This window comes from Natator depressus, chromosome 5, assembly GCF_965152275.1.
Source record: "Natator depressus isolate rNatDep1 chromosome 5, rNatDep2.hap1, whole genome shotgun sequence".
In the NCBI taxonomy this organism is placed as follows: domain Eukaryota; kingdom Metazoa; phylum Chordata; order Testudines; family Cheloniidae; genus Natator; species Natator depressus.
This window is the reverse complement of record NC_134238.1, coordinates 21,045,588-21,063,302: the sequence shown is the minus strand read 5'-3', so window position 1 is coordinate 21,063,302 and position 17,715 is coordinate 21,045,588. Positions and strand designations below refer to the sequence as shown.

Below are 17,715 nucleotides of genomic sequence, written 5' to 3'. Positions count from 1 at the left end.
TACCAATAACCTGCTTCCATTTATACCTTTTGGGGGAAGCAAGAAGTATCCTTCCTTTTGAAATTCCTTGTTTACCATTCCTAACCCCAGTCTACTGCAGTCAGACTGGAAATACTCCTGTACGTGCCACTGCTACTTGTGGGATTTCTCTGCATTAATGTGGGGAGTCTACCAGTCTCAAAGTTGAGAGGGAAAGTAGTAGACCAGAAGGAAGGGGAATGTTTTCAATTCTACCATTGCAGAAAGGAGGTGACGAGACAAATCAGGCAACGCCACCCCTCCACCACTCCCAAATGACATGGATACTGGCTGGCCCCAGGAGAGGCACCAAAGAGAGATGGACTGCTGGCCAGACAGTGGGACTGGGGGTAGTCAGGTGGGGAAAACAGCAGGGGGTGCGGGGTGGGGGTGGGGGAGAAAGAAAAGAAATGGATGCCCAACCTGGCCTGTATCTCTCTTCCCCCACCACCCAGGAGTTGAGGAAGTTCCTGCCCTATGTGGCTCTCCCAGAGGCTATATGGGATGCAGGGGGTAGCTGGGAGGACCCTGGCCTGAGTCTCTCTCTAGCCCTCTGCACCCCTCTGGGAAATGTGGGAGCTCTGGCCTTTGTGGTGCCCCAAGTGGAAGGGGAGGAGGGAATGGGGCCAGATGCTAGTCTAAGTGTGCGTGGGGGAGACTTGTGGGGGGAGACTTGTGGAGGGAGTGCGGAAGCCTGATCCAGTTCCTGCTTCATGTACTGCCCCCAGCAGGCATCTTGTGCCACTAAGGCAGTGTGCTGAGTGTGGGGGAAGGGAATCCAGCCCAGTTCCTTTCCCCTTTCCCTGCCACAACTATTCTGTTAGCTTCCAGGCACTCCCAAGTAGCCCGTGCTGCCTTGGCAGTGGTGGAACATTTAAGGGGGTGGGGTAGCGGGGCCTGGGCCAGCCCCCATGGGGGGCAGGGAGGGAGCACTGACCAGCCCCGCTCTGCCCCCAGCCACAGCTCCACACCCGGCTGCAGCCCTGGCTGCAGCCCTCCACTCTGTGGCCCAGCCGCGGCTCCGTTCCCAGACCCGGCTGCGGCTCCACTCCCAGTGCTAGCCGTCATTGACCCCTGGCTGTAGCTTTGTTCCCAGACCCAACCCCAGAACCTCCCACAGCTGTGGCCCCAGCCTTGGCCCCATTACCCCTGTCCATACTTCCCCCCCAAACTCCAGGAGGGGGGAGGGAGGAGAGCACTTCTGAAAACTTTGGGAACCACTACCTTAGAACATTTGTGGTGTTTAGTTACTTTGGCAGGCTGCCAGAGTTTTCCTGACAAATGTAAGCGAGAGACAGAAAATATGCATCCGATGAAGTGAGCTGTAGCTCACGAAAGCTCATGGTCAAATAAACTGGTTAATCTCTAAGGTGCCACAAGTACTCCTTTTCTTTTTTCTTTTTACGAATACAGACTAACACGGCTGTTACTCTGAAACCTGATTTTTAACAGTTTCTCAGCAAAGGCTTAACGGAATTTCATGGGACAAAGCAATGGCACTTTGGTAGCCTCAGGGTGGGTCCCCCTGCGAATATCAAAGGCCTGCTGCAAACATAGGTGGAGCAAGAGCTTTTAAAAACAATGTCACAAGAATCTTTTATAATGGAGAATGTTAGGCAATGTAAAAATAGCATTTGCTACCAGCTCCCCCAAGAATAAGTTGGTTGTTCTTGATCTAGTTCATTTTCAATAGTGTGTATATAGTAAAAACAAACGCACGCCATCTTCACTTGGCACCTTAATTGGCAGTCTGATCACAGAGCCCAAAGTCTGCATAGGGCATCAAGACACCTACTCTCTCACTCCAGAAGTGGTCCCTCCAGAACAAAAGCTGAGGAACTTTTCTAGCACAGTGTTGGGGAAGAGCTTGTGTACACCACTGCTTCCCATACAGTTTGTATGAGAGGATTGCTATTTAGTGACCTCCTGGCCACTGGGCCTGAATGGACTTACTTATGGAACTTTCCCATAGTCTCAGCTGACCCCTGGAGAAAGGAGTCCAGGATCGGAAGCCTGCGTGGCAGTTGGCAGCACTGACCATTAACACTTGAAAGTTCTGATTGAGTTCCCAAACCACAAATACTGCCCAGTATTAGTGAATGTTTGGCAGTAACTGACAAGTAAAGAAGAAGGAAAGATAAGTTTGAAATCTTTGTTTTCTTTTTTAGTAACTGACACATACCTGTCCAAAGTTTTCCTCATCTATGCAAAACATGAGATCCAGCTCCGTAGGGTCATTTTCCAGGATCCATTTCAAAGAGTTATAATATTCACTATCCTGTAGTAACAGACCAGGTTACAATTAAGCACTCTTTGAAAATGCATACATTATTGTTTACTTGACATTACATGCTATAGTCTATAAATATAAAAACCAATAAACTGAAATTAGAGCTCCAGAAATAATTAAAATGGACTGCAATCTCTCACATTTCTTATCTGATTGTACAGTCTTCCTTTTCATTTTGGTACAGCTATAATAAAGTGGAAATCAGATAGTTTGCATTATTAATTTACATTATTCCTGAATACTATATTTTCTATGTTCACACTCATGACTGTGTTAATTATACAAAAATAAATCAAATTAAAATGGTCTGTAATAGCCCAGTAGTATCACTTCATTCCAAGGCAAAGCTGATACCAATTTATTAAGTTGCTTTATTAAGCTGAAAAAATCCATCAACTACTAGATGCCCACTGTTTCCCTGGATGGTTCATATCCTCAACTTCTCCTAGATTTACAATGAAAGAGTGAGCCAACAGGAGAGAAAAAACAAAACAAAAAGAATAGTGAAAACGGCACCTGCAAAGGTGATCAAAAATTAAGGTTTCCAATTACAAGAGGCAAAAAAAAGTAAGTGAAAAGTTTGTTATTAACTCAGAATCAGATCAGAACAGAGTTTGTTCATTGGACTGAACAAGTGACAAGCAAACTCCAGTGAGCGTGACAAAGACAGTGGGAGGAGGAGGAGCACAGATCAAGCAGCTGAACAGCGTTTTTAAAGCAGTGCATTCACGGTCATGTGTCACTGATTGAAAAATACCCGGGACACTCTAGACACCAACAAAGATCAACTGCATCTTGCTCCTCTCCCATGGAACAAACTGTCGAGAAGACCAAGAAGAGTTGTTGTAGAACTAAGAACTAGTCAGGCAGCATCAGTTTTACATCTGGTTGCAGGAATAACAGAAATGATCCAGGGGGATTATCAAGACCTTGAACCCCATCCCATGGTAAGGGGGGGGAGGGATTGGGTAAGGGGCAGGGAGTCCCGGGGGGCAGTCAGGGGACAGGGAGCGGGGGTGGTTGGATAGGCATGGGAGTCCCGGGGGGGCCTGTCAGAGGGCAGGGGTGTGGATAGGGGTTGGGGCAGTCAGGGGACAAGGAGCAAGGGGGATTGGATTGGTTGGGGGTTCTGAGGGGGGCAGTCAGGGGGCAGGAAGTGGGAGAGCGCAGATAGGGTCTGTGTCTAGGGGTGGGGGGACTTGCAGAGTGATCTCCCACCTCTGCGGCCTGTGCTCCCCACTGCCATGCTAGACATTTATTGACATTGTGCAAAATTTTTCAGAATTTTTGTTCTTTTGGAGCAGAATTCCCTCAGTAAAAATGTAAGTCACAGAGGTAACTGTCTGGGTTAGGCCTCAGCTAGAGCATTGTGTCGAATTCCTGATGCCACTCTTTACGAAAGATGTGTTTAAACTGCCTAGAGCCCAGAAAGAACAACAACAATGATAAAAAGGCTTAGGAAACAGGACCTATGAGGAAAGGATAACAAAAACTGAGCAGGTTTCATCTTGAAAAAAGACATCTGAGGAGAAACCTGATAACAGTCTTCAAATACGTTAAGAGGATGGTGACCAATTGCCCTCCATGTCCACTGAAGCTAGGTCAAGAAGCAATGGACTTAATCTGAAGCAAAGGAGATATAGATGAGATATTAGGAAAAACTTTCTAACTATAAGAGTAGTTAAGCTGTAGAACAGGCTGCCAAAGGAGGCTGTGGAATCCCCATCACTGGAGGTTTTTCAGAACAGGTGGGACTAAAACCTGTCAGGGCTGGTCTAGCTTTATTTGGTCTGGCCTCATCACAGGAGACTGGACTTGATGGCCTCTCAAGGTCCCTTTCAGCCTTACATTTCTATGATTCTATATTGCCTGCCCATTGGTCTACTTAGTTTGGGAAGGGAAAGGAGGAAGCAGAAAGTCTACAGCATAAATAAGAAACCAAAAAAGCACCTCAAGTTGTTTTTCTAATTGACCTATTTTTCCCCATAATTTTAATGGATTACCCCTAAAATCGCTATCTTGGCAGACACAAAAGTACCTCTATTAAAAAATAAGAAATGTTCCCCAAGTTCTCACCGCTCTAACTTGTGTTTGCCACCATGTAGTTTATTAGAAGTTTTAGCTTTTACAATTTCCCCAGAGAAGAAACTCATGTAATTGACAACACTAAGAAGTTATTTGCAGTGTTGTTGTAGCCGTTTTGGCCCCAGAATATGAGAGCGAGAAGGTGGATGAGGTAATATATTTTATTAGACCAGTTTCTGTTGGTGAAAGAGACAAACTTTTGAGCTCCAAGAGCCAGACCTGAAGAAGAGCTCTGTGGAGTACAAAAGCTTGTATCTCTCACCAACAGAAGTTGATCCAATAACAGATATTACCTTGCCCACCGTGTCACTCTTAACACTAATAAGTTTTAAGTGTTCACTTACCACTGACTCCATGTCTTTCAGTGTTATTTGTTTCCCTAGCATCATCTTATAAAAAGGCCTGATGAAGAAGCCTGAAAAAAACAACCCAAAGAGGCACAAGTAAATAGATTGACTCAGAAAATAATAACACTGCTAAAACCAGCACTCTTTCACACCTTTCAATGTCCCAAGGAAAGAATACGGAGAGAATTAGAAAACAAAAAAATATCACATTGATATCAGATTAGCAAGCGTAAAACAAAAAATTATAATCAGCAGCCACTGCAGTGTAATATATTCGAGTAGTAACAGTACAAGCATAGGACATTTCTTGGGGATTAACAATCTGCTAAGAGAGATGACATCCTGAAGTGAAGCCAGGGGGCCGTTCATTAACCACAGCCACTCATTACAACAGTCCCTTGGAAGTGTCCTGTGTTACTGTTGTCATTAAAACTGATCACTATCCCTAGCCTTCCACAATAATCCACCCAGCATCCACATCCACTGTCATTCTTGCAGAGTCCTTGGGAGAAAATGAGTTGAAATAGCACTAGTACTCCAGCTGCAGCAGCTGCACAGAAAACCCATCATTTAGTATTATATATTACCTCAAGGTTATGATGTAGCTTGCGGCAATTCCAATTATTAATTTGTTAAAGGATAAAATCATCCAGGCAGTGGAGGAAAGAGAGTTGTGTAACCTCCACTATTCTGCTCTACCCACCAAAGATCAAGGCATAGAATGGATTTGTTCCGGTTTAAAACAGCATCATATTGCTTTAGCTTGCCAATGGCAAAGAAATTGCCCTCTGTTAACACAGATACAACTGCTTAAGTCAACACGACTTTCTCATCTTTTCAGTAAGCACAGAAGGACCAGTTCTCCACTCCATGACAACAGATTTATGGCAGTGTAACTATCAATGGAGCTACAATGTAAAAGAGATGTAAAAGTCTGGAGAATTTAGGTCCAAGGGTTGAGCTCCCAATTTACGAGGTGCCATTCTGCTCTGCAAAGCGACTATAAAAATGACATTGTGAAGTTGCATGCTTTATTGTGCCTTAATGACTCCAGATAAAATGGACTCAGTTTAGAAAGAGTCATCTTTATAATTGCATGCTTATTTCAGGATCCCAAGGTCAACCTGGAATATTTCTCTCTCACACCACACCAGTAAAAGATTTTACAGATCAAATTATATCCTCACTGCCACTTGTGCAACCTCACAGCCTTCAGCTGTGGCTGATTTGAACATAGGAAGCAATTCTTAGGTGATGCGCTAACAGGAACAGAATGAAGCTCACTCTCCTTTAGCTATGCTGGCTCTGCAAGGGCTCACAGGAGTAAAAGTCAGTAAAAATGACACATACCATAACAACATTTATTATTATTTTTTTTTTAAACTCACCATCTAATAGCTTCCCATGAAACACTGCCAGGCCAGCAACTCGTCCAATAAATGTGAAATAGGACAGATGATCTTCATTACAAAGACCTGAATTGGGATTAATCTGAAGGGTATAGTTGTCCCTTTTTTTTTTTTGGAAGAGAAAAAAAAACTGTTTAAATAATCAAGTAGTTGACTTCAGATACATTAATAAGCAATCTGACTTTGGGCCATCTATTTTCTATTTCTGCAGTCATGTAGGTCAATATTTAAATTTGTCTTCGTGTGCCTTAGCTGCTGCATTTTACAGATTGCTTACTGGGGTGAGGGAGTCAAAACTGTATTGTTAGGAATGTAAGAATCACCATACCAGAAGTGACTGACATTGCCACTTGTGTGATACCTGTCTCCAAGTGTGGTGAATGCAGGATAGGTGAGAATGGCATTACACCCTATTCTCCACCATGCACCACTTCACCACAGGAAAAATGTTATTTTTCTTAAATATGTAATACCTCTATAGCCTTCACCAGATGATCAAACTGAGGCATGTACAAACACAGAAAAGGACATAGTCTTTGTTCTGAAGGGTTTATAGTCTAAGACATGACCTGAGCGAGTGATCAGGTTATGCCATGAAGCGCAAGGACTGCTGCTGTAATTTTATCATTCCTGTCGCTAAACCTAACAGCCAATACTATTCTTATTCATATAAATGTCTAATTGTTTAAAAAAAATCTTAACATCGAGATGGGCCATTGGCACCACAGCAAGCTCGAGAATGAAGTGAGAATGTTCTTTCACCCAGTTTGTATGCTGGGGGAAAAGAAGGGCACAAGGACAAATAAGAGGAGAGCTGTAAAATGATGACACATGAACAGAAAATAATACATTGCTACAATAAACACAATGATCACATGACCGTTGCCATGTGGCTGTTCACAATGTGAGTCCTGAACTCTCTGGCTGACAAAAGTAAAAATATTACACCCGTCCCTTGGGGAAGACAGGGTGAAAGCCTGGCTCTACTGAAGTCAATGGCAAAACTCCCATTGACTTCAACAGAACCAGGCTTTCACCCGAGAGCACTTAATATGACTCTCTCTAGGAGTGTCCTCTTGTGGGCACATTGAATAGCACTGAGGGTATGACTACACCGCAATGTAAGCCCGTGCTTAAGCCTGGGCTCAAGCCTAACCCCCCTTGTGTCTACACTATTATTATGCTAACCCAGGGCTTGGATCCAGGGTCCCAGGACCTGGACCCAGGGTCCCAGGACCCTGCAGGGCTGAGGGTCTGAGCTCAAGTTAAGCCACGACCTGGTTCTGAGCTCTATTGCTTTGCAGCGTAGATGCAGCCCCGCTTGACTTGGGTTCCAGGAGTCAGCTGGAAGTATCTCAATTCCATGGGACAATTTCCTTTGTCCTCTCTTTCTGAACAATCTGAAATCCACACTATTAAAAACAGAAGCCAATTCTTCTGATCACCGATCTGCAAGCACATTATCAGAGAGCCTCCTGTTTTGCAAATCGATCAAGCCTTTTGCAAAGCAAGCTGCTTCCTGCATGTTGAGCAGTAAGGATTTCCCACAGTGCACCACAGTCCTAGGGCTATGGCAGCCATATTTCGGTGTGTGTGTGGGGGAAGAGTAGGGACTCTGGGATATGGTTACTTTGACTCAGGTCTGTGAACTGCAATGTGGGTCCCAGAGCCCTAGGTTCAAGCATGGGTGAGAAAAGTCTTAAAATATGGTTAAAATACAACATAGATGCTCAAGCCCAGGGTTTCCTATCATGGGTCAACTGATTTGAGTCCCACTAACCCTGGGTTTACACTGCAGCATAGACATACCCTGACTGGCTCAGAAAAGAGCCTTGCATAGTTCCCCTTCATCGAAGGAAACGTTGCTGTGAGGAGAAGCCTTTGAAAAAACAAGTGAAGGGAGAGGGAAATGTAAAAGAAGGTGGAAATGCAAGAGATCCTCAGGGGTGCAAGGTTCCCTGGCACCTGAGTCATAGCCAGAATTCCACCCAGGACCGGCTCTAGGCACCAAGCATGTGCGTGGGGTGGCATAATTCCAGGGGCGGTTGCGCTCTCGGAGCTTGGGGCGGCTAATTTTTTGCTTGGGGCAGCAAAAAAAACCTAGAGCTGGCCCTGATTCCACCTCTGAACAATACAGATTCTAATGATTAAGCCTGGGAGAGAACTAGAGCTAAGAATACAGTACTTGCCAAATTTGCTATAAAGTCATTGTGCTAATATGACAATGGATTTATTAAAAAACCCACAAAACCATGGATAGATGCTACCTAGTTTATGTTCTTCAGACTGAATACAAATGCTCCCCAACTTACGCAATCGTTCAGTTCCGGAACACATTGCGTAACTCGAATTTTGGGTAAGTCAGAAACGTATACCCAACCATTATGCAAAAAAACCAACAAAACAAAAAAACCCCACCTCCTATTTCTAGCTTATGTAACTTTTTCTGTAAGTGCGGATTTGCGTAAGTCGGGTCTTGCATACAGATATACAGGGGAGTGCCTGTATATCTTGTAAGAGTTAAACAGTAATGTGATCCACACAGCAATGGGGGACTGAATGACTACACTGATAGGTAAGTGATACTTTGGAAATATGAGTATTTCCAAGCATGAATTCTAAATTCATTTTATTACCACAATGTTAGGAGGAAAAAATAAGCTTCCTAGCAGCATAGGTTAAAAATGTCATCTGTAATGATTTCTCATGCCTGTTTTTAATGACAATTCTCACTTCAGTGGGATTTCTTGTTACTCTTTTTCTGCCAAATTGAATTTAAAACTTAAACAGTTTTTGTTTAAAATATTCATGCATTGTTGCATATATCCAATGAATGAAAAGGACCTTTTCAAAGGCAAAAACGTTTCTGCAGCACTTTGAACTAGTCATATATTTTACAACCTTGTGCTTCTTATACACAAAAATAGAACACTCCTTTGCAAGTTATGCAATTGTTTAAAAAGAAAAGAAAAGAGAATCTGATGCACAGAATAAGGAATTTCTTGTTTATACAGTTCATCTCCTTTACAGCCTACTCAACACTTTTATTGGAAAAAAGTAGTGAACTCGATATTGACACCAAACACAGAAAGCACTGCCTGCAATAAACAAATCAATCTTTAACCACTGTATTAGTAGCTAAGTACATAACGTGACATTACATAAAGGCACTTTGAGCACAAGGGACAGCTTCTCATTTACACAGCTCTGGCAACATAAACGGGCCTTACAATGAGTGTAAATGTAATTCACTCCCACTTTAAGGCCCGTTTATAGTGCCAGAGTTGTGTAAAGGGTCGTTAGTGTAAACGAGAAGCTGGCCCACGAGAGCTGAATTTCAACTCAAACCCCAGAACTTGAAACGAGCAACGACCATGCATTGTATTGGGAGTGGCATAAAAAGAGCCCCTTCTCTTGTACCATTCCTTTCACTATTGCTAGCTAGTCACACAAATGCATACAGTATGTTGCCTTGCAAAACAATGTGGAATATTTACAAAACAATGAAAGTTGCCAAATAGATCACAGCTGCAGTTTCATTTCAGAAGGTTTCCTGGAATAAGTAACAAACCACAGTATAGAGAGAGACATTTTACACTGGTCTTGGTTAAAGAACTTAAAAGTACATCCCAAAGGAAAATCTAAGGGCTCTACTACATAACGTTTTTTTCTATCCAAATACTAATCTGGATCACTTACAATAGAAATATTTTAATGGACACTTACGTTGCTGAATATTCAAAGAGTCCATAATAAGGATTAAACATCTCCTTAGACAACAGGAAGAACCATTCTCTGGCCACGCCTCCATAGTCAAGTCCTTTTTCTGACTCAAATTCAATCCAGAGTCTAGCTTTTAGTACATCAGACCTCTTCACAGACATGATTCTTCTATAGGATTCCTCAAAAATATTATTTCTGTGTAGTTTCATCTCAAATCTGTTTGGTATATCAGCCTACACGAAAGGAGAAATGTCGGTCTGAATGCATAGCCTACAAGTCATTGCTAGCGGTATTAAGATGACAGCATAGAGCAGTGAGTAACCCAGCTAAGGAATCAAAGGTTTCTCCAGCACCCTGTTTTCCAGAGCTTCACCCCCTCTAAGACGGTAGCCTGCTATTGTGTCTAGAAATTTTCAACTACCTTCAGGTATAAGTCTGGGCCAGCTCCATTGTAATGGCTCAAAGGTTTCCATCCTATTCTGCATATTAAAGAAAATTAGTCAACAGAAGAAGACAAATAGCAAAAAAGGAGAAGTAAGACTGTGTGTGTGGAATAAGCAGAATGAAAATAAGGTGGGATGAACAGACAAGCGACAGGAGAGAAATTGGAAAAAAATGTCTAGTTTTCCTGCTAAGATGGGCTTGAAGCAAACATTTTTACTGCCAATTATATTGTTTAATGCAGCAGAAAGCCAATTGCTATTTGCAAAAGAAAAGGAGTACATGTGGCACCTTAGAGACTAACAAATTTATTTGAGCATAAGCTTTCGTGAGCTACAGCTCACTTCATCGGATTTTTTCCACTGAATGCATCCGAAGAAGTGAGCTGTAGCTCACGAAAGCTTATGCTCATATAAATTTGTTAGTCTCTAAGGTGTCACAAGTACTCCTTTTCTTTTGTGAATACAGACTAACACGGCTGCTAAAATTGCTATTTGGTGCCTGAGAAGTGCAGCATTTTAATACAGTGAAAGAAGCAGCCCTCACAGATTTTGGATGCAAAGGTAAGGAGATATCATGTATAGCAAAAGAATGCCTCAGGACCCCCTGTAATCTGGTTATGGCTACCAAAACTTTAAAATCATTATTGAGCCAATCAATACCATAGGCAAGTTAGCATTGAGCGCTCGTCTCTTATTTTCATGAAGTGATTTTTAGTGCTGGTGAAAGATGTTGATGCTTGAAGTCCTCTTTGTTCACAGACCCAATATACCATAAGTGGCAGCAACACCAACTTCCCCACTGCTCTGCCCATTTCCTGCGACAACGCTCTTGCACAGACCACCTCTGAGGTGAGAGGGAAGTCTCAGTCCTTATGCCCATTCAAGGCTTGGATTTTCATCTAAGCCTGTCCTCACACATGCCAATTAGTGCAAACTCTGAGGTGATATTAAGTTGTTACTGCTTCTTTGTTGCCTCACTGCTTTAATTGTCCATTTATAAATGAAACCCAGCCCTCGAGGCTCAAGTTATCAGTTTTGGTTGAGATTGAAAGCGTTTTTGATCCATACAGAAAAGCTTCAGTCAATTTGTTCATATTCAGCTAGCTGTGGTAGGACGAGCAGGGAAAACTGGTGAATGTACAGTAATAGAGTGCAGCGCTGCTTATCTATTCCTGGGGCAGTCAATTGTTGTTTTCCTACCCTAAGGCAATTGGCTCCAACACAGGACAGGCAATTACTCACGGGTTTCTTTAACTTCTTCCTGAAGTAATCGTATTTCTGTTTGAACTCTCTGGAATAGGGAACAGCCTGAAAGAGAGAAAATTATAAATATGCATAATTGAATACATCATGCAATCCGACATACTGCAACCCCTAAAATGTTAATTAAAAATACCCAGCAGTTTAAAAACAAGCTTTCTTAGTCAACTGTGATTTGCTTTAAATATGGATACTGCAAATAATCCTCTGCACCAACACAATAACTTTCACCTGAGGACCCGAAAACACTTTAGGAATATTAAAACTTAACCCCCTCCTCAGGAGGTATTATCCCCATATTACAGATGGGTAATTTGAGATCCAGTGTTTCATAGCACCATATCATTTGAGCCCAATCTTCTGCTCTAACTACTACACAATCCTCTTTTTTCTGGCACTAGCAACAGAAAGGGTGAAACACCACCCGAAAAAGGGTAAGAAAAGAAAAAAGCAGGATTGATTCTCAGGGCCAACGTGTCATATTAGGAAGGCACAGGTGTCCTCATAAGGTCTTTTACATTATTTTTAATTATTTGCATTGTCATAGCACCTAGAAGCCCCAACTGAGATTGAGGAACTGAGGTGTACAAACAGTACAGGACAATAGACTGCAAGCACTTCAATGCATGGAAACTCCTGATCCAAATCCCACTGATGTTAATGAGTGTCTTAGTAAAGAGTTCAACAGACTTTGAAAGGAAGTATTCTTATCTCCCTTTTACAGAATGTAAACGGAAGTTAAATACTGTTAAAAAAAAAGCCCTTAAAATGGCCCTGAGAGCACATCATTGTGTGCTGACAAAACTGATATTTGTGATGGGTGCTCTTTGTGCTCCAACTAGTGCAGAATGGAGAGTGGTGCACTTAACGTAAATGAGGCTTTTTGTCCATATGGGCAGAGGCATGAAATCGGCATGAAGAGTTCCCAGAAAGATAGATTGGTCAGAATTCACTACTAGGACAGGGCTTTGAAAGATACGTACTTTTGTAAGGTAACTTTTTACAACTTCAAAGGCTAGAAGAAAAGAAGAAAGGTAGGAAATGGGAATAGAGTAAAATGCAGTTTGGGTATTGAAATCCACCATTTTGATATTCCCAGGCCTGAAATTCTCTTAATAGCACCAAAGGTAAGAACCAAACTTTTGGATTGTATGTGCGCCAATAAGAATGATTATAAAATTTAAAATTGCTAATAATGTTAATAATAATATAAATAATATGCACCTTTATAACTCCTTTATTCCAGGTATTTTAAAGCATTTTATAAATTAAATTAGTTCTCCACACCCTAAGAGGGAATTAAGTGACATTGTATAATATCTAGGGTTCACGTGAATCACCACTAGAGCGCAGACACCTCCGGAGAAGAATGCAGTTGCTATGTGACGGTCCGCAGAAACACCATGGAACAATTTTAGAACAGAAATGAAAAGCTAAAAATATAAGAAGAAATTTAGGTTGGAAGAAAATAATTAAGAGTTGGAATCTGAGAGCACCTTTATGGGAAATGACAGAAGATCTTTGAGAATAAATTTATTTATTTGGGTTTATAAATGTTTAAACAAGTCCCCTCTTGAAATTCTAGGAACTTTTCTACAGAAAATTACAATGCCAAATGAAATCAAGTAGAAGCTAACTCCACAGCAGGCAGTCATGACCTCTATGACACAGCTCAGTAAAATAAACGTTAGCTCCACAGTGCAGTCTTTCTCCACTCTCCCACCAAAACTCCATGCTGGGAGGCAACAGATCCCTTAGAGGAGGATCTATTAATGGAGATACTCTATGTCCTAGTAAGGAGGAGAGGACGGAAGATGATAAAATACGGGTAGGATCTGATGAGAAACAGCCAAATAAAAAATAGTCCCATTCAAATGCATCATGTAATGGCAGACAGCTAAAAAGTGACAAGTTTTTAAAGTGCTTATATAGAAACGCTAGAAGTCTAAATAATAAGATGGGTGGACTAGAGTGCCTTGTCTTAAATGAGGATATTGATATAATAGGCATCACAGAAACTTGGTGGAATGAGGATAATCAGTGGGGCACAGTAATACCAGGGAACAAAATATATCGGAAGGACAGAACAGGTCGTGCTGGTGAGGGAGTGGCACTATATATGAAAGAAAGCATAGGATCAACTGAAGTAAAAATCTCAGATGAACCAAAGTGTATCATAAAATCTCTATGGATAGTAATTCCATGCTCGAATAATAAGAATATAGCAGTAGGGATATATTACTGACCATCTGACCAGGATTGTGATAGTGACTGTGAAATGCTCAGGGAGATTAGAGAGGCTATAAAAATAAAAAACTCAATAATAATGGGGGATTTCAAATATCCCCATATTGACTGGGTACATGTCACCTGAGGTTGGGATGCAGAGGTAAAGTTTCTTGACACCTTAAATGACAGCTTCTTGGAGCAGCTAGTCATAGAACCCATAAGAGGAGAAGCAATTCTTTATTCCAAGATGTGAATATAGCTGGACTGCTTGGTAATAGTGACCATAATATAATTAAATTTAACATCCCTGTGGTGGGGAAAACACCACAGCAGCCCAGCAGTATCGCATTTAATTTCAGAAAGGGGGACTACACAAAAATGAGGAAGTTAGTTAAACAGAAACGAAAAGGTACAGTGCCAAAAGTGAAATCCCTGCAAGCTGCATAGAAACTTTTTAAAAGACACCGTAATAGAGGCTCAACTTAAATTAAAAAACATACTAATAGAACCAAAAAGTGCCACCATGGCTAAACAACAAAGTAAAAGAACCAGTGTGAGAAAAAAAAGGCATCCTTTAAAAAGTGGAAGTTAAATCCTAGTGAGGAAAATAGAAAGGAGAAACTCTGGCAAATGAAATGTAAAAATATAATTAGGAAGGCCAAAAAAGAATTTGAAGAACAGCTAGCCAAAGACTCAAAAAGTAATAGCAATTTTTTTTTTTAAAGTATATCAGAAGCAGGAAGCCTGCTAAACATCCAGTGGGGCCACTGGACGATTGAGATGCTATAGGAGCACTCAAGGATGATAAGGCCATTGCGGAGAAACTAAATTAATTCTTTGCATCACTCTTCACGGCTGAGGATGTGAGGGAAATTCCCAAACCTGAGCCATTCTTTTTAGGTGACAAATCTGAGGAATGGTCCCAGATTGAGGTGTCATTAGAGGACCAAATTGATAAACTAAATAGTAATAAGTCACCAGGACCAGATGGTATTCACTCAAGAGTTCTGAAGGAACTCAAATGTGAAGTTGCAGAACTACTAACTGTAGTTTGTAACCTAACATTTAAATCAGCTTCTGTACCAAATGACTGGGGGATAGCTAATGTGACGCCAATTTTTAAAAAGGGCTCCAGAGGTGATCCCGGCAATTACAGGCTGACTTCCGTAGCGGGCAAACTGGTTGAAACTATAGTAAAGCACAAAACTGTCAGATGCATAGATGAACATAATTTGTTGGGGAAGATGTAAAGGGAAATCATGCCTAACCAATCTACTAGAATTCTTTGAGGGGGTCAACAAGCATGTGGACAAGGGGGATCCAGTGAATATAGTGTACTTAGATTTTCAGAAAGCCTTTTACAAGGTCCCTCACCAAAGGCTCTTAAGCAAAGTAAGCTGTCATGGGATAAGAGGGGAAGTCCTCTCATGGATCAATATCTGGTTAAAAGTTAGGTAACAAAGAGTAGGAATAAATGGTCAGTTTTCAGAATCGAGAGAGGTAAATAGAGGTGTCCCCCAGGGGTCTGTACTGGGATCAGTGCTGTTCAACATATGAATAAATTATCTGGAAAAAGGGGTAAACAGTGAAGTGGCAAAATTTGCAGATGATACAGAACTACTCAAGATAGTTAAGTCCCAAGCAGACGGCGAAGAGCTACAAAAGGATCTTACAAAACTGGGCAACAAAACGGCAGATGAAATTCAATGTTGATAAATGCAAAGTAATGCACATTGGAAAACATAATCTCAACCATACATATAAAATGACGAGGTCTAAATTACTGTTACCACTCAAGAAAAAGATCTTGGAGTCGTTGTGGATAGTTCTTTGAAAACATCCACTCTCTGTGCAGGGGCAGTCAAAAAAGCTAACCATGTTGGGAATCATTAAGAAAGGGATAGATAATAGGACAGAAAATATCATATTGGCTCTATATAAATCCATGATATGCCCACATCTTGAATACTGCATGCAGAGGTGGTCACCACATCTTAAAAAAGATATATTGGAATTGGAAAAGTTAAAGAAGAGGGCAACAAAAATGATTAGGAGTAGGGAACGGCTTCCATATGAGGAGAGATTAAAATGACTGGGAAAAGCTTGGAAAAGAGACAACTAAGGGGAGACAAGATAGAGATCTATAAAATCATGACTGGTGTAGAGAAAGTAAATAAGAAAGTGTTATTTACTTCTGTAAACACAAGAACTAGGGGTCACCAAATGAAATTAACGGGCAGCAGGTTTAAAACAAACAAAAGGAAGTGTTTTTTCACACAACACACAACCTGTGGAACTCCTTGCCAGAGGATGTTGTGAAGGCCAAGACACTAACAGGATTCAAAAAAGAACTAGAAAAGTTTATGGAGGATAGGTCCATCAGTGACTATAAGCCGGGATGAGACGGGATGGTGTCCTAGCCTCTATTTGCCATAAGCTTGGAATGGGCGACGGGATGGATCGCTTGATGATTACCCGTTCTGTTCATTCCCTCTGGGACACCTAGGTTTGGTCACTGTCGGAAGACAGTATGCTGGGCTAGATGGACCTTTGGTCTGACCCAGTGTTGCTGTTCTTATGATACTAACTCAGAAGTGTGCCTTCTACTGAATCACCATCAACATGCATAACACTGAGGTGGGTCCGGAAAGTCTCCCATTCAAGAACTTACCCAGCTAGACTCTACTTAGCTTATATACTTGAAGGAAATACAGCACAAACTGGCATGGGTACAAAAGTGTAAGGGAAATTCTTTAAAGCCAACCCTTTTAGCTAGTGGCCCCAGACCTGAAAGCACTCATTTGTACCAGCCTTAAGTCAGGGGTACAGCTAAAAGACATCAATCAAAGCTCTTCCTCACCATCCTTATGACTGTCAGACCTCAAATACGAAAGTCATGTACAAAACCCTTGAATTAAAAAAAAAAAAAAAAAAAAAAAGGCTGGAGTAATGGCAGTGGAAAGCTGCAATCTGCTCCATGCCAACCAACTGGTGTGTGTGTGTGTGTGCGCGTGCAGGCCTCCTTAGCTCACCATTCTCCCTCAGATTCCATGCACAAAGGAAATTTACTTGGGGTTGGGAGCAGGGAAGAGAGAGAGAAAGAAGAGGGCACTTGGCCTTTACAGATCATAATAAAAAGCAAAAAATCCTTTCCTGTCACCTCATTACTTTCCTCTGCCCTGCTGCTTCCGCAGGACAAAAGAGTAGATCTATCAATACAGTTAAAGCAAATGAGCAGCAGCGCTAAACATTTGAAGTATATTTCCATGAGGGCAAAAGAATAGCTCTGAACTCCAAAATGTCATCAGAGCTGCATATTCTTCAGTCATTCCCAGCTGCATCACAAATGCCAAATGTCAGTTCAGGACATGCGTCTGGGGGATAAGAATGTTTCAGATTGTCTTGAAGTGGGTTTATAATTGGCTGGATGTGGGTGTAAACTGGGAGGTTGAAATATGCCTGTTAGGTTGTCTTCCTTGTGGAAGATGAAATGTGAAAAGTTGAAAAAATCATTATCCCCTGATGAGGATAAGAATGTGACTTTATTACAGGAGTGAAGGAATCTTTTGGCATGCTTACTGTTGGCTAAATACCTTACTCACACAATGCAATATCCCTTTAGGGAATGTATGTACTTTATATGTTTGTAATAGCGCCCAGGTACTATGATTATGCCACCTGCTAATAAGACAGTCACCACCTTTCCATAATGACTAGATATAGCTTTTATTTGGTTAGCTATACATCTAAATAAATGAACACTAATTTCGCAGCTCCAGAATTCTGTCAGCAATTATCACCCCGGATAAGTGATGAATGTGAAGAGCTCCTCTACTCTCCCGCCCTACTTCCTTCACCACCGCATGCTCAGGGACTCAGCACAATACAGGGCTTCCACAGCAATCCAAGTC

General features: G+C 41.7%; 1 protein-coding gene across 5 annotated transcripts in view; it reads right to left on the bottom strand.

Annotated features, from left to right (window-relative positions):
* The window catches only part of NEDD4L (NEDD4 like E3 ubiquitin protein ligase), a 351,255-nt gene that overhangs the window by 20,972 nt on the left and 312,568 nt on the right, over nucleotides 1–17,715 (bottom strand). For all 5 annotated transcript variants that reach the window (XM_074952404.1, XM_074952405.1, XM_074952406.1 and 2 more), the window contains 5 exons: nucleotides 11,558–11,623; nucleotides 9,876–10,105; nucleotides 6,129–6,250; nucleotides 4,738–4,808; nucleotides 2,201–2,296 (listed from right to left, as the gene is read on the bottom strand). In XM_074952404.1, coding sequence (XP_074808505.1) covers nucleotides 2,201–2,296; nucleotides 4,738–4,808; nucleotides 6,129–6,250; nucleotides 9,876–10,105; nucleotides 11,558–11,623 — 585 coding nt within the window. The remainder of the gene's footprint in view (nucleotides 1–2,200; nucleotides 2,297–4,737; nucleotides 4,809–6,128; nucleotides 6,251–9,875; nucleotides 10,106–11,557; nucleotides 11,624–17,715) is intronic.